This window comes from Rhinolophus ferrumequinum, chromosome 23 (genome assembly GCF_004115265.2).
Source record: "Rhinolophus ferrumequinum isolate MPI-CBG mRhiFer1 chromosome 23, mRhiFer1_v1.p, whole genome shotgun sequence".
NCBI classification, from domain to species: domain Eukaryota; kingdom Metazoa; phylum Chordata; class Mammalia; order Chiroptera; family Rhinolophidae; genus Rhinolophus; species Rhinolophus ferrumequinum.
In genome coordinates, this window is record NC_046306.1 from 10,027,287 (window position 1) to 10,049,955 (window position 22,669).

At 45.1% G+C, this 22,669-nt stretch overlaps 1 protein-coding gene across 1 annotated transcript; it reads right to left on the minus strand.

Moving 5' to 3' along the window:
• Positions 1 to 156: 156 nt before the first annotated feature.
• Positions 157 to 17,449, minus strand: DDX27 (DEAD-box helicase 27). The gene is made up of 21 exons (XM_033094916.1): positions 17,258 to 17,449; positions 15,052 to 15,198; positions 13,229 to 13,288; positions 12,805 to 12,976; positions 12,173 to 12,216; positions 11,963 to 12,049; positions 11,170 to 11,275; positions 10,466 to 10,639; positions 9,413 to 9,563; positions 7,191 to 7,290; positions 6,894 to 7,035; positions 5,880 to 6,033; positions 4,941 to 5,022; positions 4,647 to 4,824; positions 3,316 to 3,422; positions 3,023 to 3,113; positions 2,028 to 2,122; positions 1,805 to 1,928; positions 1,223 to 1,310; positions 577 to 651; positions 157 to 303 (listed from the first exon to the last, which is right to left on the minus strand). The coding sequence occupies exons 1-21, from the start codon at positions 17,348 to 17,350 to the stop codon at positions 288 to 290; spliced, it is 2,286 nt and encodes a 761-aa protein (XP_032950807.1). The 5' UTR covers positions 17,351 to 17,449; the 3' UTR covers positions 157 to 287.
• Positions 17,450 to 22,669: the final 5,220 nt, after the last annotated feature.

The following is a 22,669-nucleotide window of genomic DNA, read 5'->3' on the forward strand; positions in this document are numbered from 1 at the left end:
AGACTGGGGGGTAGACGGTGCTATTGAGGGAAGAGACAGGAATAAAATACACAATTAGATTGGTTTCTTCCCCCTCCCCCCAAAATACTTCTTCCATTCAGTATATTCTTTATGTGAAAGCTAATTAGCATGAGGGAGGCTGACTTTTTTTTTTTAATGTACAAATGACACAGACTTAAAAGTTTTTAAAGAGTTTTTTTACAAGTGGAGAAAAAAACAAGTCAGGATGACTTCCCACAAGGAGGAGATCTAAGGGCCACCCCACAAACTTCTTGAGGCCACCATGGCTACTTCCTCTTGTACCTATTAAGAAAATGAGGGAGGTCAAATATATGGTGATGGAAGAACAGACTTCGGGTAGTGAGCACACAATACAATATACAGAAAATGTATTAGGATAAATAACATAATGTTGTTATCCAATGTTACCCCAATAAATTTAATTTTTAAAAAAATCAACACAGTAAAAGACCAACCCCCATGACCAGAAAGAGGAAGGAAGAGCTCCTTTCCCATGAAAGGTTTCTTCTCCAATCCCAGTCATCACCTCTGGCCCTCCCGAACTGCCAACATTACCTGGACTTAGATTTAAAGTTTCCTCCTCGTCTCTGGTGGGGCAAGCCTAACTGTTTCCTTTCTTCAAAGGAGGGGCTGTGTGTGAGAGAAGATGAGATGCTGAAACAAAGCTGTTGGAAAAATGGGTGATGTCTCACCCCCATCCCACCCAGCTCCCACACAAAGCAGCAGCATCAACGGATGCATCCTTTTCAGGTCCTGAGGTACCAGGCCTGTGTTTCCACCTGACAGTATGGGTTTGTGGAAATCAGGACTCAGCTGGAAAACAAGACGAAGAGGCCCTCCCTTGGGAAGCGTAGTTTGTCCCTACCCCAATCCAGGCCTAGGGGAGTGTGGGGCGTAGGGGTGGACAACACATGCCTAACAGCAAACCAGCATCCTTTGTTTGGGGTTCTATCACTGTTGAAGGAAAGCTCTAGATCTGAACCAAAAATGTACCATTTCACCTCCAAGGCAGGAGGGCCTCAACACTTCTCTCCTGTTCTCACCCTGGGATTCACAGATGGGCTGGTGGGGGGTGGGCAGACAAAAGCTCTTGAAATGATGTACTATAAAGCTATAGGTATATGAGAATTGGGAGCGGGGAAGGAGGGAGGATTCATAGCTTTCATCAAAATACCAAGAGCACGACGACTTAAAACCCTACCCAGCTCGATACTGTTTCAGGGCCTTCTTGCTCGTGTTGGTGAGTTCTTCATCAAATACAGATTTTTTCACCTGTTTTTGCTTTTTGGCTGTGTACAGAAAACAGTGGGTTAGATAAGTCCTCTTCGGCCCTAGCTCCCAAATCCCCTTAAGCTCAGGGTAATGGTTCCAAGTTCAGTGGAAGCCGTGCCCGGATGATTTATTGACATGGAGGTGAGACATCCGATCCTGGCAGAAAAGGGATAAGGAATCAGAAGTACCAGGTTTGAAGATCCAACTCCAAAGAATGATTGCAGAGTCCAAAGTGAAATGGACCACTTACACGTGAAATGGCGATCTTTATTCTACCCTGACCTGCTCCGCCAGAGTCAGAAAGGCCTGGCTTCAAATCCTAGCTATTCCCACTAACCACAGGCGCACTTCACCGCTTGGAGCCAATAAAGGTATAGCTGTACACACTAGTACATACTCGTCACTCAAAACGTGGGCTCTTATCACCATCCCTCCACTTTCTCCCTGACCACAAAGACAGGTTTCAGGGAGACCCTTCCTAGCAGCTCCTGTGGGTCCCCTGTACGCCTACCAGGGCCTCGCGCTGGCTCCTCCTCAGGCATTGCTCGGGCCCGCTTGGCTCTGCGATTCCTCTTGGCCAGCCGCTCGGCAAACATCTGTGCCTTGAGGATTTCGAACTGGGACCTTTCCTCTGCCTGGGGAGAGGATGGCGTCTGAATATGGAACAGACCAAGCAGACAGCCTTGTCCCATTTCACTGGACAGGGACCCAGCTTCAAAGGAGAGGGCACTCACTGTTATCTCCCCCTTTTTCTTGGCATCCTTCATAAACTTCTTCCTTTTTTTCTTTCCTCTTAAGGCCAAGTCAAACTCCTGCAGAACCTTAGCAACTGGGATGAAAAAAGAGCATGAGATTACGGGTACCATTTTATATCTTTTTCTGAACACACAATAAGAAGTACACATTTTAAACTGGCACATCAGGGCTTACAACGAGAAGCAGGAATCACTTCCTTTCCTGGTGATTATCTCCATCTCACTAAATAACCTGCTTGTTCCACTATGTCTTGATTAACCCACTTCAGACATTCATTATCTACCTCCTATCGTGAAAGATGAGGATTTAGTTCACTCATGTCCCTGTACTACTTACCACAGTATAGTTACAAAAAAAAAAACCAAAAATCTCTTCCTGACCTACCTTTTTATAAATTGTGACAAAATATATAACAAAAACTCGCCATTTTACCCATTATTAAGTGTACAATTCAGCAGCATTAATTACATTCACAATATTGTACAACCATTACCGTTATCTGTTTCTAAAACTTTTTCATCATCCCAAACTGAAGCTCTGTAACCATTACTGCCTCCACGAGGTAATAACTGCCTCCACGAGCCCCTGGTAATCTCTATTCTACTTTCTATGTCCATGAATTTGCCTGTCTAGGTACCTCACGTAAGCAGAATCATAATTATTCATCCTTTGGTGTCTAGATTATTTCACGTAGCATGTTTTCACGGTTCATCCTTGCAGCATGCACCAGAACTTCATTATGGCTAAAGAATATTCCATCGTGTGTACACACATCTCATGTCTCTGTTCATCTGTTCAGGGACATGAGCTGCTTCCACCCTTTGGCCATGGTGAATAACACTTCAGTGAACACTAGCGTACAAGTATCCATCTGAGTCCCCGTTTTCAGTTCTTCTGGGTATAGACCTAGGAGTGGGATTGTTGGGTACTATGAATTCTACATTTAGCTTTCTGAAGACTCTTCCCGACGTACCTTTTTCCTTCTTCTTCTCTTCTTTGGTCTGGAACCAGCTCCTCTCAGGCTCCTCCTTCCCTTTCTCTAGGATCCGCTTTGCTGTGTTGATCTGTGGAGACAGCCAAAGGGTGACTGCCGTGAAACCTGTATCTGATAATACAACGTAGCAACTGCAGGAAGCCCTGGCCTGCAAATGCCTGGGGTTCTGAAGCTCTGTTTGGCAGCCGCAGCGTTTTGGAGGGGCTGGACCAGCAGGGCTCCGTGTGCTCACCGGGCAGTGCTGTGAACCAGAGGGCTCCTCACCGTCTCACCTGGGCTTCCGACTGCTGCATCTCTTTTTCCTCAGCCTCTAGCTGCAGAACTGCATACACATCTTTCTCCATTTTCTCAATCCTGTCCCGGAATTTGAGGATGACGTCTCGAGGGAAGAGAACAAAAAAGATGTTAAAATAAGGGTGAATATTGTGCTGTTGTTGAAAATAACGTAGATGCATTTAGTGACATAGAAAATGGAGGGTTTTTCATGTGTGACTTCTCAGCTTAGCAGCCTCTCCCATCCCGCCCCCAAAGGTTTCCTGTTGCTCTTTGAATCGATTCCAAAACCCTAAGCACGGCCCCTGCTCACCTCTCTGACCTTCAATCTCCCTCTTGCACCCCGTACCTTGGGCCCTCTGGCCTTCCTTCCCTTTTACTCGCACTCCAAGTTTGTTTCTGCCTCAAAGGCTTTGCCCTCCTTTCCTCTGCTTCGCACACTGTCCCCAGACTGCTCATGGCCACCTCATTCTTGTCATCCAGGACTCAGTTCAAATGCCATCTGTTCAGAGGCCTTTCCTGCACTGCTTTTCTAAAGCAGGCACCTCTCCTCCTGTAGTTCTCCATCACATCTTCTATTAGCTTATTTATTATATCTGTCTCCCACCAGAGTATCAGCTATTTTGTGTCCTGCTATATCCCTAATACCTAGCATAGAATAAATAGCACCAGGCACCCAGTAGTTTTCAATAATTGCTTGCTGACTGAATGAATTAAATGAAAACGAAAAGAAAAAGGCACATATGAGTGGAAAAAACATCAGAAAGGATATGTACCTAAATACCAACAGTGGTGAGTTCCTTGACATTTTTTTGCTCTTACTTTATTTACTAATTTCTAACAATGAATATGTCTTATTTTTTAATTTTAAAAAATAATTAAAAACAATGTGCTTTATATGACTCCTTCAGATGAGAAGAACAAAAAGAATGAAAGATATTAAAAAAGAATGAGTGCTGACCTCCTCCCCAATCTGTGCCCCTCAAGAATCGGGGGGCTGGGTGGGAGGAGGGGGAATTAGTGGGGATTTTGCCTCAAGAAGAGGCTTTCTCTTCCCAAAGGTTGGAAAATATCTATGAATGAGACACCTGGGGCACAAATTTATCGTTATTCTCCTTTACACAAAGAGAGACCAAAACCCAGAGGTGAGGTGAGACTTGCCCAAGCTCCTCAGCAAGGTGGCAGAGCTGGGTTCCAATCTGGCTCCTAACTGCAAGGCACCTGCTCTCGCCTGTTACCCTCTGCCCCTGCCCCGTCCCATGGGGTCTGATCGAGGACCCTGGCCCACCTACCCAAACTGCCCTGACCTAGTGCAGTGGTGCCTGCTCACCTTGCGGAAGTATCCGGGCCTTCACAGGGGCCTTGGCGGCCTTCACAATCTCCTTCAGCATCTTTCGCTCCTCTTCTCCCACCAGAGAGACCGATCGCCCAGCCCTGCCGGCACGCGCCGTTCGCCCCACCCGGTGGACGTAATGTTTGATGGTGTTGGGCATTGTGAAGTTGATTACCTGGAAGGTCAAAGTTGAGCATCAGCTATACCTGGGAGTTGGGGGAAGAGCAGGGATACATACAAGGAGGCCAAGAGACTCCCACCAAAAATTCAAGGAAGATGGAGCCTGCTCACCGTTTTGACCCCCTCAATGTCAAGTCCACGGGCTGCCACATCTGTGGCCACGAGGATGTCAATCTGTTCATCCTTAAAGCGCCTGGAAATAGCCACAAAGAGATGTTCATTCAGATTCCCGACCCCAATAATGCTCTGAGCCAGCAGAACGAACACAAATCCATTTGAAGTCCAGCAGCAGCAGAGTGTACTGTCTTGGTGGGGACAGACCCTAAATGTCAGCCCACTGACATTTACACTCCCCCTTAAATAATGACACAGTGGAGCAAACGTTGTTTTTGTGTATCACCTTAAGGAGTAATTCCTATTCCTATACACATGCAACTGTGGGAACCACAGAGCTAGACTGCAGGAAGTAGCATATGCAAATGTCTCAGCATTCAAAACAGCCTTTCTTTAAAAAACAACTTTCAGCTGCCTGTGAGTGAACAGGGACAGGTGGAGAATTCTGAAGGGTTTCTCCCTGCCTGCCAGGCTGACACCGTTCTGTGAGAATGAAACAAGGAACCACACAGAAAAGCACACTGCACAGGGCCTGGCAAAGAAAATGGCCAGAACTGGCATCTAGCTTGGATTGTGAATCTCGTTCCATCAGACCCAGGTTTGTCTACTGTGCTGGAAAAGCTGCGGAGAACAGAATGTGTGCTCAGCCTTCCTCAGTCAGCATTTCCTGCTGTGGCCCCACTCAGCAGCTCCCACGCTCAAGTCCTGCAGCGTGAGTATGATCTTCTACGAGACTATGACGTCAGAGTTCTGAATGTATCTAAGACGTGACCTTCCGGTGGTTAGACCACAATGTCTGAAGTGGGAAACAGCGCTCCCTGCGATCCCCGCTATTACTCTAACACAACCCCTGGGTGGTATTTCCCCCTTTCAAATGAGGAGAGCCCTCTCTGACCTGCCTGAGGAGGGTGGTGGGAGCCCAGTGTCCCCCTTTACCGGAGGGCCTCCAGCCGCTGCGTCTGTGACAGGTTGCCGTGCAGCTCGCCCACCTGCAGCCCCATGAGCCCCAGGAGGATGTGCATGCGATGGGCCTGCTTCTTGGTCTGGGTGAAGAGCATCACGTGGTCAGTGAAGGTTCTCGTCAGTAGAGCTGGCAGGGAGAGAAGAGTGAGCCAGCAGCCACCTCCAGGACAGACTCCCTCCTTGCCTGCGAAGTGCTGCTGTGCCCAGCACCAGGCACCAAGGCGAGGTCCCTGCCCTCGGGCGGGGACAGGCCGATTGATCCCTGAGGGTGATGAACGCGTCGAGAGAGTGAAGGGAGGAGGGGGAGGTCGCTTCAGGGCTGGCCTCTCACAGGCTGAACGCAAGGTAGGCTCATCCATGAGGACATTTGAGGGAAGATTCCAGGCAGAGAAAAGAGCAAGCGTACATGCAGGCCAAGCTTGGTGGTTTGAGAAAGCGGAAGCAGGTGAGGTGGCTGGCGTGCCGTGAGCAAAGGCAACAGGCAGACAGGAGCCAGTCCCAGAGGGGCTGACAGGACTTGCTCGCTAGGGCGCGTGGATTTTAGTCAAAGCAATGGAAGAAACCAGAGGGCTTGAAATAAGGAAATAGCAGGGACAAATGCTCATTTGTAAACAAGCATTTTAAATGATCTACAGCGTGGAGAATGGATTACCAAGGGACAAGGGTGGAAGCAGGACGGCCACGTAAGAGACTGCTGCGATAATCCAGGCAACAGATGGTAGTGGCCTGGACTAAGGGCCAGAGGGGCACGTGGGGGGAATTGGTGGAAAGTTCAGCTGGACATAGAGGACTGGATGGTGGGAGGGAGGTGAGATGATAAAAGAAAGGGAGGAAGGATTCATAGCACAAGTGGATGAATGGCAACACTATGCATTGGGATAGGGGAGACTGGGTGGAAAGGTGCCAGGGTGGCACCCATGAGGCCAAGGGAGTCAAGCACCCCACGCTGCCCAGTCCCACCTGTCCAGTCCCACCCTGGGCTTTCACCTGCCACGATGGCTTCCCGGTCCCCTTCCCGATTTGGCCGAATTCGGATGAACTCCTGCCGCAGGAAAGGGGCCACATCCGTGTTGCTATTCACAAATATCCGGACGGGGTTCTTCAAGGAGACAGAAGCCAGATCTTTGACCTGCCAGGCACAAAGACGGGGTGCTCACTCACCTGGCATGACGCAGAGCGGCAGACAAGCCCATGCTCAGCCCAGGCCATGCCCTCCAGCCCAGCCCGGGGTCCACGGTGCTGCCTTCTCCATTTACCCCGCCAAGGAGGATCCCCACGGCCCACCTCATCTGTCATCGTGGCCGAGAAGAGCATCGTCTGGCGCTGGTGAGAACACATGCGGATGATCTCCTGCATCTGCTCCTCAAAGTACTCGTCCAGCATCCTGGGGAGCAGGGAAGGCAAGGAGTCAGGAGAGAGGGGCTGAGCTCGCTTCTGTCGCAGCGACGAGCAGAAAAGACCAGACAGGCAATATTTTCACGTTGTCATTGGTTATGTTTCAGGCTCATGTACGTACTTGCTTTATTAGCATTAATATTTGTCATTTTACCCTTTCTACAAGATTCACTAAGAATTATCATTTGGCCACATGTGCTTATTTTTAACTGAACGACATATTTGCAAATTAGTTGCAGACATCATGACATTTTATCCCTTCCAGCACACATTCCCTAAAAACAATGACCTTCTCCTATGTAACCACAATGTCATTTATCACACCCAAGAATGTTAAGTGTTTAAATAATATCTAAAATACAGTCCATATTCAAATTTTCCTGACGGTCCCCCAAATAACCGTTTTATAGCTGTCTTTTTACTTTTCTAGTCCAGGAACCAAAATTCCTCGGTTGTATTTGGTTGTCATGTATCTTTAGTCTCCCTTCATCTGGAAAAGTCCCCTCACCCTTTTTCACACTCTGTATTTGTCTAATTATTTCCCAGTGACTAAATTCAGTAAGTCACCACCGCTGGGAGAATGTGCAGGCGTGCACTTCGCTTTCACTCCGCCAGGAGACACACATCATCAGTTTGTTCTAGTGCCACTGAGGTGAGTCTGATAAGCTGGTTAATGGGGGGTCTGCCAGCTCTCTCCATTGGCAAAGGGGCCTTTACTCTTTGTTGGTAATAATCATCTCTGAGATTACTTTGACTCCCGTTGTTTTCAACTGACCCAGTCCTTCACAGTATTTCTCCTTCCAGTGGAGCATCAGGTATAGCATTTAATTGTTGTGTCTTCTTAATCTGAAACTTCCATAGCTTTTCATGGTCCTTTAAGATACTGACATGTTTAAAGAATACAATTCCCTTCCCCTTTAAAACCTAAATCACATCATGTTCCCTTGGCTTAGTTAGAATGACCTCCTTTACTTCCTTCAGGACTCAGGAATGGTTCCTTCACTCTGGGAGAGTCAGTCGATCAGTTATTCAACACTCACTGAGCACCTGCTAGATTCGAGACGGCCCTGGGCACTGGAATGCAGCTGCAAGCAACACAAAGCCGGCCCTTCACAAATATGACCTTCTAGGGAAGAGGAGAGACACAACCACCACACCGGCATTCAGGTACCGAACGATGTAGGAGGTCAGAGAGGTGTAGCACCTCCGAGGACATAAGGCAGGATGGGAAGGATGAGGTAGAGGGGGTGGGGGAAGGGCAGGGACGTTACAGAGAATGGCCAGCAAAGGCCCCTCAGGTAAGTGACAACTGGAGCAGAAACCTGAGGAGGTGAAGAATGCATTCCAAGCCGGAGAATGACAAATGCAGAAGCCCCAAAGTGGACGAGTGTGATAGGATTTAGCAATGGATCTCTTATGGGGTGTGAAAACGAGGAGATAAGAATGATGCTAAGAATTCTGGCCTGAACAACTGGAAGGAAGGAGTTGCTGTTCACGGGGATGGGAAGGGGGAGGGAGCAGCAGACGGGATCAGAAGCTTGGTTAAGGACCTGTTCAGTCTGGCGATGCTTCAATTTGAGAGTAAACCTGAACAGGCTTTGGTATTTTGGGGACCCCCTCCCCCTGCTCCACCTCACTCACTAGACCAGGTCAGGTCATCAAGACTTCATTCTGTACAGTCATGAAGAAGTGAGCAGACAGGACACATGTGAGAGAAAGGAAGGGCGGAGGGGGTGGGAGGGAGTCACCCCCTCATCACAGTAACAGAGGCTGTTTGTGGGATCCTCACTACACTGGCACTTTACCCAACTTACTCCTTGAGACCTTAACACCCTGAGGGTGGTACTATTCTTATCCTCCACTTACAAACAAGAGAAGGCTTTGCCTTGAGAATCTAACTGATGTTTCCAAGCCTGTCAGGAAGAGGCAGAGCCAGGATCTGAACTACCTTCCCTTTTAACCATTACATTACAGGAAGAGAAAGAGAGCAGATTAATCTGGGCTAAGGACAGACAAAGGCCCAAACATGAGCAGCTAAACCAGAGCCATGTAGCATGATACAGGGTGGAAGGCTCCTGGCTGGGTCTGGGGCCCCCCTGTTTCAGGTGTACCTGTCAGCCTCATCCAGGATGAGCACCTCGATGCTGCTCAGGTGGAAGGAAGGGCAGTTGTGGAGGTGATCAATGAGTCGGCCCGGAGTGGCGATGAGGATGTCAGGTGCGGCCCGAAGAGCTGCTTCCTGAGACTTCACATCCAGGCCACCTGCAAAGATAAAGTCCCCACCAGGCAGCCGGTTCAGTCATTCACCGGTCCCTACTGAGCCCTGCCACCTGTCAGGTCTCATGCCAGATGCAGAGGAAAGAGCAGAGAATAAAACTGACAAAGGCCATGCTTGCACGCACTTCACAATGTATCTGGAGAAACATTATTTAATTACGACTGTGCTAAACGCAAAAATCAAAAAAGAGGGGCAGCCGGGTGGCTCAGTTGGTTAGAGTGAGCTCTCAACAACAAGGTTGCCAGTTCGATTCCCGCATGGGTCGGTGGGCTGCACCCCCTGCAACTAGACTGAAAATGGCGACTGGACTTGGAGCTGAGCTGCGCCCTCCACAACTAGACTGAAAGACAACAACTTGACTTGGAGCTAATGTTGCCCAATATTCCCCAATTAAAAAAAATTAAAAGAAAAAAAGATGATGACACAAAGGCACTTCAGAATAGAACGATTCAAGCATCTAAGGATTCAGAGAAGCAGCGTCAAACCGATTTCCACATCACTTTTGACTTCCCATTGCATAAGGAGGGTAAAATGAACGTTAGATTCATTTTACTATCATATAACATCATCAGAAAAATTCTGCCCCAAATAATAAGAGATTCATGATTCATGCAAAGCAGAAATTATATCCTAAATTGGTTTAGTATGAAGAAAAATTTTTTTCATAATTTTGAAATTTCATTCTGCAAGACTGGTTAAGTCTCAATCAAACCCTTTCCCCTCTCCCCGACTATCTACTATGAAAACACACCGTCCAGTTTTTTTGAGTGGATGCAATCCCATAAAGGCTTTCACAGCACCCGTCATCCTCAGAGAGTGGGACACATCCATCCTCCACCACGGCATGAGTCTCCCAGGGGCTGGCAGCCCTCGGCCAGACACTCACCCACAGCCAGGCAGGTAGTGATGTTGCAGAACTGGGCCAGCTGCTTGGTGACCGAGTGTACCTGGATGCCCAGTTCTCGGGTGGGAACCAGCACCAGCACGCGGGTTACGGGAGCCTGGCGGGGTTTGTAGATTAGACGCTCCAAGACGGGCAGTGCAAAAGCAGCAGTTTTACCTGGAGGCAAGGGCAGGAAGAAAGCAAGGAGAAGAGCTTCAGTCCCTTCAAGGCATAGGTTTTTACCTGAGCACAGAAATATGTACAATAGTCATGGGCCACAGGTGGCAGGGCGTCTGGTGAAGGTCATCTTCATTTAATCCTATCAGGGTGACTCTATGACCACGACCACCTGTCTCTGCCATGATAGGCCCCCGTCACAGGAGTAAAAGATTTTATAAAAGTGATGTTTATAAAAGTAATGTGCAACATTGCACATTAGTGCAGTTAATTACGTAGTAGAAACAGTCATGTAATAAAATACCATGCAACCATTATGTTTAAAAAGTAAAGAGTATTTAAAGAAATAAAAAAATATATTGTAAGTTTTTTAAAAAGGGAATTACTAAACAGAGTAGTTGGTGTTACTGCATTAAAAATTATACTTGTATATGTAGCAAAGCAGCCTTCTGGAAAGTCAACCTAGTGCCTGTTCTAGGTTAAACATCCTCCTTCTGCCTTCCCCCTCCCCAAGTCCCTGTCCTATGCACCTGTCCCAGTGGCTGCACAGGCACAGATGTCCTTCCCCAACAGTCCCACAGGTATGCATGCCTTCTGGATCGGGGTGGGCTGCCTAAAGTTCATTGCTGTAATGGCCTGAAGACAAAAGAAATGGTTAGACAGAGGGAGACGGGGTGGCAGCATGAAACAAACAAGGCAGGTTTCCAAACAAGTAGTAACTATCTTAGTCCCTCCCAGTCATTCAATCCACAAACATTTATTGTGCCTATCGTGTGTGAGACACTGTTCTAGGCACTGAGGATAGAGCAGTAAACAAAATAAATAAAAACCCTGCTCTCGGGAATCTCACAATCTGGTAAGAAAAACAGACCAAAAACAAACACGTCATGTGGGAATAAGTGCTATGGAGAAAATTACAGCGGTCAAGGTGGCTGGGAAGTGCGGGGGGAGGGAATGAGTGCAATTTACAGCAGGGCTGTCGGGGAAGGTCTCATTGAGCAGGGGATACTGAGTAGAACCCTACTGAGGTGAGATTTCTGGAAGAATCATCCAGGCAGGGAGAACAGCACATGCAAAGGCCCTGAGGAAGAAGATGCCCAACCGGTTGGAGGGCCAGTGAGGCGGCCAGTGTGGCCAGAGTGGACTGAAAGCTAAGAGACATCATGGGAGGGACTAGCAGGGGCAGGGCCTTATAGGCCAAGAGGGAACTTTTTGTTTCAGAGGATTGTCTGGCAGCTGTATGGACAACAGCGTTTAGGGAGGCAAAGAGCCCAGTTATGGGGTGACTGCGATAGTCCCATGGTTGCCAAAAGAAGCCACTACCTTCAGAAGAGGCCGGGAAAGGTTCATGTCCTGGAATGAGAGGTTTTCATCATACTGAGACGCATCTTCAAAAAATCCTCCTGCTACCTATGCCAGAAAATCAAAAGACAATGAGCATTCAGCAAAAAGGGCCCCAGAAAATGAAATGTCCTTGAAATCCTTTCAGGTTGCAAAAACAAGCTGCGCACCGTCTTCCACGCCCATGCTCACCTGTCCTTTCTTCTTCTTTTTCCGCTCCTTTACTTTGAGTGTATCTAGGGAGAAAAATAGAGCTGACAGTCAGGGCTTGTACTGATTGCGCATTTACAACTGCCAGACACGGCCTTGAGTGCTTAATGTGGATACCTCACTGAATCCACGCAGCACCGTGAGGGAGTGACTGTCATTAGCAGCGTTTGATGGCTGAGGTCACTGTGTGGCAGTGCAGCTAAGTAACCCACCTAAGGTCAGACAGGAAGCAAATCTGCCAGGTTCCAGAAACCAGGTTCTCAACAACTAAGCTGTAATATGATGCTTTCAAGCTCGTTTCTTCAAGAAATATTTATGGAGTACCTACTACATGGCTGGACCCATCTGAAGTGGGCTGCGGGGGACCTATCATCCCAAATAAGTTTGAGTCACAGAGGTGCTAGAGCTGTGTGAGGCAGGAGATGAGGAAAAGAGTACACTCTGCCTGCAAAGTACAACCCTAACAAAAACCCTCAAAAAAAGAAGCTAAAAGGAGCTCAATATGGAGATCTTAAATTTAACTGTGTAACAGAGCATAGCACATCCTACAAAGTCAAGGCGGACACGTTCCAATTTCCTGTTGCAGTTTCTGGCAGCGCCACTGTGTCACCTACCTGCTTTGGTGAGGATTTGCTCATCAGCTGATGAGAAGTCGGTCTCTGATTCTTCATCTTCTGAGCCTTCCTCTTCCTCATCTTTCCCTTTAGGGTCTTCCTGTTCCTCCGGTTCAGACCCCTCCTTTGCTTCCTTCTCCTTCTCTGACTTCCCAGGCTGGGCTTCTTTATGCTGGAAAAAAAAATTATAATACAGCAAGGCGACTACAAACTTCAGGAAATCCAGAATCCACGAAGTGATATTATGCTGTCCAGCCTGGGCAGAACACTATGTGGATCTCAGTGGATGTTAACAACAGAAACACAGAGAAGCGTGCCGGCACCAGCCACATTTCAACTCAGGCTTGAAGAGAAACGGCGGGGTCATGTTAAGAGTAAAGCTGTGGGCTTAACTACGAAGAGAAGTAACTGCTTTCTTTCTCACCTCTGTTTTCCTTTTCTTTCGAACTTTCTCAATCTTCTCATCTAATGTCGTAGCTGCCCTCTGCAGGTAAAAATAAAGAGATGATTACCTCCCAAAATTACATGGAGCAATAAGATAGGAACAAAGTGTAACAAGATGTGAGATGAAAAGAGGTTTTTCTTTCCCCCAAGAAATTGTGACCTGGCTGAGTTAAATTGTGTCTGATAACCTCATAGAAAACATCTTCGTAAGGTTAATTTTACTGAAACTCCTGAGCAAAGGCAAAATAAAGAAATTAGCCTTCCCAAAAAAATGAAAATCAAGAGATGAAGAGAATATTCATATGGGAAGGAGACAAAGCAAGGTTTTTCTGAGGGTCAGGTCTCAGATATTTATATAGAAAAAGGTTGTCTATCCTTGGACTGACTAATCAATCCTTAGATTATTGATGGCCAACAAAACATTACACAAGTGGTCTATTTGTGGGGAAAAAAAACACTTTAAGTTACCTGAAACCAATATGAACACCCACATTTTGGAAGGTATTTACAACTTAGAATGATACAATTACCAAGAGAGGTCACATTGTATCTGAATACTACTTGGAAAAGCTCTTCCCCTTACCAATCAAAAGTAATTGAGCCTATTAATTAAAGTGTTGAAATCCAAGCAAATTCAGGTAATGCTCGATAGTGCTAAAACTTTAGAAAGGGTAAGTAACAGCAGGCCCCCTTTATGCATCCTCAAAGCACCCTGAACTGCTATGGCACTCACCATAACTACAGGTAACTGTAATTATTTGCCTAGCTATTTTCTACCCTGCTGAACTGTAAGCTTCATAAGACCAAGTCTTTCATTACATTGGGTCCATATGAATATATACATTTTTAAGAATCCTCTTAAAGATGACCTTAAAAGATAACACTTTTATTTCAATCAGAACAAGTACCAGCAGAGTCTGGATTAAACTGCTCTGAACAGGCAATATCTGTCTTTGAAAGGCACGAAACAGAAAGTAACTTTCATGTATCCTCTGGCTGTTTAACCAGATTCAAAACAAAACATGGAATCTTGGCAAACAAGCAGATGACAGTGACATTTGTGGCAGCTTTGGCTGTGCTATGTGGGAACCAGGGACCCTAAACAATGAGGTCACATGAGATTACCTGGCAAGTGACCAGAGAATGACAGTATCTGTGGGGCAGAGTCTAGACTACCAAGGGTACCTGCTAGATTGTTCTTTGTTTCAAAAGTTTCTTTCTAATATTCAAAACAAGGAATAAACACCTGAAAAACAGACTATTTTTTACATAGCTATGTCCATCTTTTTTTTTTTTTTTTTTTTTTAAGTCAAGCAATTTATATGTTTGGTATTCCTAAACCATTGAACAAGTATTATCAGGTTTCCTCGAAGACTTCCCCCCCCCATTTTTAATGTCTACAAAATCAAGAAGGGTCTCTTTTATTATAGGCACTGAAGTAATTCTGAGCTCACCATCCCATCCTCCAGGAAAAGCTGTCATGGGCATTTTAAAGAAGGAAAAAATATTTCTGATACTTTTCAATATCATCTGTAGATCAATGAATGTGTTTGTAACTAAAGTTTGCAATAAATCCATTTTGCAACATTTCATTCTTGTTTAGTTTTAACCGGGACTATAGGTTATTTGTGACCAGTTCTTCCTACCCCATCAAAACTACACCACATATTTCCAAAGGAGTCCCACTATCTGCTGAAGGTAGGCAAATGACAAAAGGCAGGTGAGGTCACGGTTAGACCCCGTAACCCACTGTCCAACCTTATTAGCCCAAAGCCTGGAAATGCTTGTCACTATCAGTCTCACCTTCTTCTTGAGCTGGCTCATGACATCAGCCATGGCCCAGCTGCCATCATACATCCCCTCCTTCTCAGTGAAAATGAAGTCAGGGTTGAAATCGGCACTGCGGGTTTTCTGCAAGGCTTTCTGCTTTCTGCCCAGCACAATGGGCCCCTGAGAAGAAGGACAAGAAGGGTGACTATGGGACTGAGATGAAAGAACACTAGAAAAGAAAGAAAAAAATGAAGGTACCTAGTAAGAAGAGGAATCTACAAGGCAAAAATTGACAGGTGACAAGAAGGAACTGACCAATCTACAAATGGGAGATTTTAACACACCCTTCTCAACAATGGATTAGATCAAGCAGACAATGAGGAAGTGTGTAGAAAAGTTGAACGGCACAATCAGTAAGCTTCATTCCAATGAACATATGGAGAGCACTGCACCTACCATTAGAGAATAAGCATTCTTTCTGAGCACACATGGAATAGTTGCAAAAACTGATCACATAGTAGGCCTTTAAGTAAATCTTCAGTAAGTTTGAAAAAAATCAGTATTATACTGACTCTGTTTTCTAACCACAATTCAATTAAGTTGGAAACAAATAACAAAAAGATAACTTTAGGGGCCAGCCCGGTGGCTCAGGTGGTTGGAGCTCCATGCTCCTAACTCCAAAGGCTGCCAGTTCGATTCCCACATAGGCCAGTGGGCTCTCAACCACAAGGTTGCCAGTTTGATTCCTCGACTCCCACAAGGGATGGTGGGCAGCACCCCCTGCAACTAAAGATTGAACATGGCACCTTGAGCTGAGCTGCCACTGAGCTCCCGGATGGCTCAGTTGGTTGGAGCGCGTCCTCTCAACCACAAGGTTGCCGGTTAGACTCCCGCAAGGGATGGTGGGCTGCGCACCCTGCAACTAAGACCGAAAGGACAACAACTTGAAGCTGAACGGCACCCTCCACAACTAAGACTGAAAGGACAACAACTTGACTTGGGAAAAAAAAGTGCTGGAAGTACACACTGTTCCCCAATAAAGTCCTGTTCCCCTTCACCAATAAAAAAAAGATAACTTTAAAAACCCATACATTTGGAAATTGGAAAAGAAAAAGGAGTGGCTGAACTATGGCTTCAGGAGAATAAATTGAAACAAACTAATCCTGAGAACTAAAAAGTGCTATCTTGACCTTTTTTTCTTTTTTTTTTTTGCTTACTTGATTTAAACAACTTCATAAGGACTCTGACCTTCAACTTCATCAGTAATGATTATTTATCATTATTTATCATTATAAATATCAGTAATGATTATCATTTCTCGGGTACTTCGTTTAACGATGGATGATAGTTGTATAGTACGTTATACTTGAAATTTTGCGTTATCATTTGCCATATTTGCATCAGTCCTTACTTTATGTTTGTATTCCATTCAAGAATGGAAAAGATTGTTCTGGCTGCTAAGTGAAAGAGCTGGAGATCAGGTATGATAGAACTCTAGGTATCCAGGCACAGGATGGCCCTGGCCTGGATTAGGAGAGCAGCAGTGAGAATAGAGACAGGGGGAGAAGCTTAAGAGAGATTCCTAAGCTAGCTTTTGGAATACTGGAGGGCAATAAGGAGGAAGTGGTTGTCAAGGATGGCTCCAAAGTTTCTGGCTTGAAATGGAGCAGGTTTGGGGGTGTCGGTGGGCAGACGAGGTCACAGAGGGGAAAACACCCTGGCTGGATCTTGAAGGGCGAACACCTTTCTTGTGACATTGATCCCTTTTTAACTGCCATACTGCTTAATGTCGGTCCTCCCCCCCCACCACTCCAACATAAGCTTCAGGAGAGTGATGTGCTCGCCCATCTTGTTCATTGCCATGTCCCAAAAGCTTAATACTAGATGTAGCACGTGTAAGTATTGAATAAACACTGGCATAATGAACGAATGGATAACCATGCTCCTTGAGCAGGAACCAGGACCCAGGGCCTGGATTAAATATCAGTTCAGTGAATGGGTAGAGTTCACCAAAGCAACACGGCATGGCACGGGCACCGTGCGGAGACGAGGAAAAGCTCGTGGCGAGGAAACTGAGGAAGATCTTGGGGTCCCGGTGAGACCCTTCTAGGGGCACATGCCAGCCTGGCTGGCGGATGCTGACGACCTGGGGGCAGGAGCAGAGGAATCACAGGGAAGGGGAGCAGTCAAGGAAACGTGTCTGCCCGCAGGTGCGCCCGCACTCCCGATCGGCTCATACCTCCTCCTCCTCGTTTCCGGAGTCAGACTCGGGCTCCAAAGGCACCTCATCATCTTCACCTATGGTCCCGATAAAACCCAGCTCCTCAAGCATGCTGTCGCAGCAGTTACTTCCGGAAACCAGCGGGGCACGCAGACCAGCCCTGACTTTTCCGCAACCTTCTCATCGTCTCTGCCTACATCACTTCCGTTTTGAAGAAGCCTTTGCGGAGCAACCGAGCCCGAACTCTGAGAGTGCGCATGCGGCAATATGGGGCGTGGTTTCGTGTGTCGAAATCAAGGGGCGGGGCTTTGTTTTAGTCAAATCCCATTGTTTTGGTGCTCAGAAGGCAGTGGGAACTCCGAGAGTGCGGGGTTCGAGCGAGAAAGTCTCAAGAGGTGCGTGGATAAGCTCCGTAGGTGTATGTTTATATACAAAAAATTGTGGAAGACACTACAGTAAACGGTTAGCAGTGATTATCTTTGGGTGGTAGAATTTTAAGTGATTTTTATTTTCTTAGATTTTTTTCCCACAATAAACATTTATCTTCATAAAAAAGGAAAAAATTAAAAATAAGAATACCTAACACATAGAACATTTTCCATGTGCCCCGTACTGATCTAAGTTCTTTTACATGTATTAACTAATTTAATCCTCACAGCAACCCTAGCAGAAGGTACCATTACCATCACCATTTTACAGATGAGGAGATTGAGGCACGGGGTAGGGGTGGGGCTTCCCAAGGTCACGGAGCTAGTTAATAACATGGCCAAATTTATAACCCAGGCAGTGGCTCCAGGGTCCTTAAGAAAGTAGGTTTCAGGCTTACCAGGAACTTTTCCTCTCCTTTCTGCCTGTGGAAATATTACTTACTCTTAAACGCAGCTCTTGATTACTTCCCCTAGGCAACTTTTCCCTAAACATCACCTCCTATAGCAAGCCCTCCTGCATTACCCAATCACTTCATAGCCGTTTGTTCCTTCATATCAACACTTTCTACTTGCAGCAGAGTTCTAGTTGTACCACAAAAGTAGGTTCAGTGTCTTTTTTTCATTTTAATCATTTTAAAGTGACAATTCAGTGGCATTAATTACCTTCATAGTGTTGCATAGCCATCCCTACTGTATGTTTCCATAACTTTTTCATGGCCTCAAACAGAAACTCTGTACCCATTAAGCCATAGCTCCCCAATCCTTGGTAACCTCTCCTTTATTGACATGCTCTATGAATTTGCCCATTCTAGACATTATATAAGTTGAAATATGTAATAGTTGTCCTTTTGTGTCTTATTTCACTTAGCGTAGTGATTTCAAGGTTCATCTATGTGGTAGCATGTATTAGAACTTCATTATGGCTGAATAATATTCTGTTGTATGTGTACAGCACATTTTGTTTATCTGTTCTTTTGTTGATGGACACTTGGGTTGTTTCCACTTTTTGGCTATTGTGAATACTGCAGCAATGAACATTGGCATACAAGGATATATTTGAGTCCCTGTTCTCAATTCTTTTGGGTATATACCTATGAAGGAAATTGCTGGGAAATATGAAAATTCTATGTTTTGCTTTTTGAGGAACCACCAAACTGTTTTCAACAGAGGCTGCACCATTTTCATTTCCACTAGTAAGGTATGAAGGTTCCAATCTCTCCAATTCCTTGCCAACTCTTGTTATTTCCTTTTTATTATTATTATTATTATAGCCTCAGATCTCTTTTAATGGTGGTTGTGATGGTGGCAAGTTTCATACCTTGACTTCACACACAGTCTTGTAAATGAAGAACGCCTACTGTTCCCTCTACTTAATTCATGTCTGGCTCTTTCCCATCCTTGAGTTTCCGCTCAAATGGCACCTCTTTGGAGAATCCTTCTCTGACCACCCTATAAACCAGCAGCGCCCATCTTACAGTCACTCTCTATTCCATTCCTCTTTTATTTCCCATATAGCACTTAACACTCTTTGAGATCATTATGTTTATTTATTTGGTGAACTTGTTTATAGTCTGTCTTACTAGATATGAGCTCTAGAAAGGTGAAGACTGTGTCTATCTTGCTTACTGCTGTATTCCTAGTGCTTAGCACAAGTTCTTGGCACATAGTAGGCTTTAGTAAACACTAGATGAATAAATGAGTGAATGAATGTCCTTATGTGTTTTTGAATCGTTTTCAGATATATATCAAGTCTGTATGTCAGTGTTTGCTCAACTCAAATACACCTTATGTCAACTCTGCCTCCCTCCATCCTTACCTGAGCTCTGAAGGGCAGGAACCATGTCCCACTCATCCTTGTATCTTGGAGCAGTACTGTCTGTAGTGAAAGACCAGCATTGTCAATTTCCAATCCATTACAAACTGGTACTTTTGTAAAATACCTAAAAATGTGGCAATGTCAGTTTGCTGGAAAACTTTCTGAAAGCTTATTCTAAATTTCTGTAGTTGTATTGTCCTGAGCAAGTAATAAACAGTTTACAAATGGGCACCAGTTGCAGTCCACATATAGTTAAAAGGGTCTTCTACACTTTAGGGTTATAAGGAATTCTCCTAGGGATTCTTTCCGTATTTTTATGGTTTCCTTCTTTCCATTTAAATCCTTGATCCATTTAGCATTTTTCCAGGTGTAAGATGAAGTATGGATTTAACTTTGTCTTTTATTTTGTAGAGGTTACATAGTTGTCTCAAATTATTTATCGAATGAAATCCATCTTATCTTCACCAATTTGAAATGCCACCTTTATTGAATACAAAGTACCTACATGTGTCTTGGGTCTATTTGGGAATTTATTTTGTCTTCCACTGATTTGTGGAATTAGGCACTAGTACCTAGCAGTTTTAATTATTAAGGCTTTATTGTATGCTTACTACTTGGTCAGGCATTTTCAGAAACGTTGTCTTGTTCATTTTTCCATTAGAGTTTTAGACATGGCTCATCTAATTCCAAAACAAAATCCTGTTTGTGTTTTTATTGGGATCTCATCAAATGTCTATCTGCATGATTTGGAGTCTTGCTAAAAAAGAACATAGCTTATATTTCTATTTGTTCAAGTCTTTTCCTGCATCCTGTAGAATTAAAACTTTTTCTTCACATAGATTGTGCATTGTTATTGTCAAGTTTGTTCCTAGGAATCTTTTTTATTGCTGTGTAAGTGGGGTCTTTTATTATATCTTGTGACTGTTGTCACCCTAAGATTCTGAAGTAGCCTTAGGGGAGCCGTCTACCTCACATAATCTTGAGAATTACTCATCTAGACTAGCAAGCAATTCTCAACCTTGTTTTCCCTTGCCACACATAGTATAGGTGACCTTGATGTACACCAATCAATCCGACAGGTGTTCCTTGTTTTTTAGGGACTCCAGCAGAGATGAGAGGCTGTGATTCATCAGCAGTTGATGGAAATTTATGTGTACCAGGCACTGTGTTAGAGTCACCATGGTGACTCAGCATATCACATAGTCCTAGCCAGACAAAGCAAACTCAGAAAATAACTGAATAATTATAAGGGTGCAAAATTGTGCTAAGGGGCCATGAAGGTGGAACAGAGATAATTTGTCAGGTGTTAACATCCATCAACGTCCCAACCCAAGGCTTCAATTACCTCTGAAATGATACTCACTCACACATTGTGTCTTCCAGCCCTGCCTTTCCTCTGAACTCCAGACCTGCCATTTCTACTCCCCCATCAGGAGGTAGAGTCTAACTCCCCGACCTTTGGGTCTGGACCAGACCCCATAAACTACAATGGACGAAGCTCTGTGTGAAGTCCAAGACTGTGTCACCTCCGGCAATGCATTGTGGTTCTGCCTTGCTCTCTGGGATACTCACTCTTGAACCCTTCAGCTGCCATGCCACCGGCAGCCTAATTACTGTTTAACTATTCTAATTCACAATTAGAGGGCCCCAAGGCTGCCATGCTGGGAGGAAACTCTAAGTAGCCCATGCAGACACCACATGCATAAGCCAGAAAGCTTCGTGAAGAGGGAGCGGCCTAGTCAGCACCCAGGTGCTCTAACCCCCAGGAGTCCAGCTCCACGTTATAGAGACCCCAAGTCAGAAGAACCTAGCCAAACTCTTTCCGAATTCCTGACCCACGTATCTATGAGAGATAAGAAAATGATTGCTGTTCTTTTATGCCACTAAATTTAGGAGTGATTTGTTTTGTAGCAATAGTAAGGGGAACCTGGGCCACATGTTATTCTGCCTCAGGGTCTTGTACATGCTTTCTCCTCCCTACTTCAGACACTTTCCACACCCCTTTTGCCTGATTGTGATCTTGATCTTCATATTCTTCAGATCTTTGCTAGAGCTACAATGTTTCAGGGTGCTCTGTCCCTAAACCCAGAAACTAAGATTTCATAATGCCCTTATAACACCTTTCCTTCCTGTACATTCAGAGTTGCATTTGGAGATTCTTTGACTATCTTTCTGATGAGTCTTCAGCTCCGTAGAGCAGCTTTCGGTCTATGTAGTTACACAGTAGGCCAGGTATGGCAAACTCAAATGTCAACATGAACAGGAAAGTAACATAAATAAGAGACATGGGCGGGGTGGGGACTGTGGTGAAATGAAAAGAACATGTCCATCTATAGGGCGTAGCTGCCACTCAGCAGGCTCCCTGCAGCCAAATCTGCCTCATTTTTAAAGAGGCGATTCAAATCTAGATTATTATGTGTTAAAATGATAGTGACTAATTAAAAACACAGAAGAAAGAAAAAGAGAGAAAAGAAAAACAACAACCTAAAGATTTAATACTCCTTGTTTTGGAGAATGACTGAATTCTCACTTCGTGTAACCAGGAATGATATTTCACTGAGGCATCAGGCTGTCTGGGGCTCAGGAGTGGGTCACTTAGATTTATTGTTCTCTATTTGTATCTAGAGTCTGTCAGTCAAATTCTCCTCCCAGGGCGTGAAGACTTCTTGATTCTTGCCAAATAATAATAGAATTGTGCATTTTTCTTTAGGAAGAAGATGCAATTAAGAAACTGTGACTGTTAAGTAAATTCTCTGTGTTCCTTCCCAGAAGATAAATTATACAAGGTCAGACAATTAAGTTCGCGAACTCATCCAAGAAAAAGTGCTACATACCTCATTGCTGAATATCACTATGGTCACCTTTGAAGTACTCCCCTTGGGAAGCTATGCACAGATGCCAGCACCTAGTCCACCCTTCAAAGCAATTTTGGAACTCAGAATGGCTATCAGAGCTATCGTCGTTTTACCCTTGATGTCCTGAGTGTCATCAAAATGCCTTCCTTTCAATATTTCCTTTATCTTCAGGTAAAGAAAGAAGTCGTTGGGGGCCAGATCAGGTGAGTAGGGAGGGTGTTCCAATACAGTTATTTGTTTACTGGCTAAAAACTCCCTCACAGACAGTGCCATGTGAGCTGGTGCATTGTCGTGATGCAAGAGCCATGAGTTGTTGGCGAAAAGTTCAGGT

Excerpts from the sequence above, each read along its gene's own strand:
- DDX27 (XM_033094916.1), bottom strand. The coding sequence starts at position 17,350 with ATGCTTGAGGAGCTGGGTTTTATCGGGACCATAGGTGAAGATGATGAG. Across the intron at positions 12,217-12,804 it reads GCAAATCCTCACCAAAGCAG|ATACACTCAAAGTAAAGGAG; the intron begins GTAGGTGACACA and ends TTTTCTCCCTAG. Across the intron at positions 3,423-4,646 it reads GGCCCGGATACTTCCGCAAG|ACGTCATCCTCAAATTCCGG; the intron begins GTGAGCAGGCAC and ends TCTTCCCTCGAG.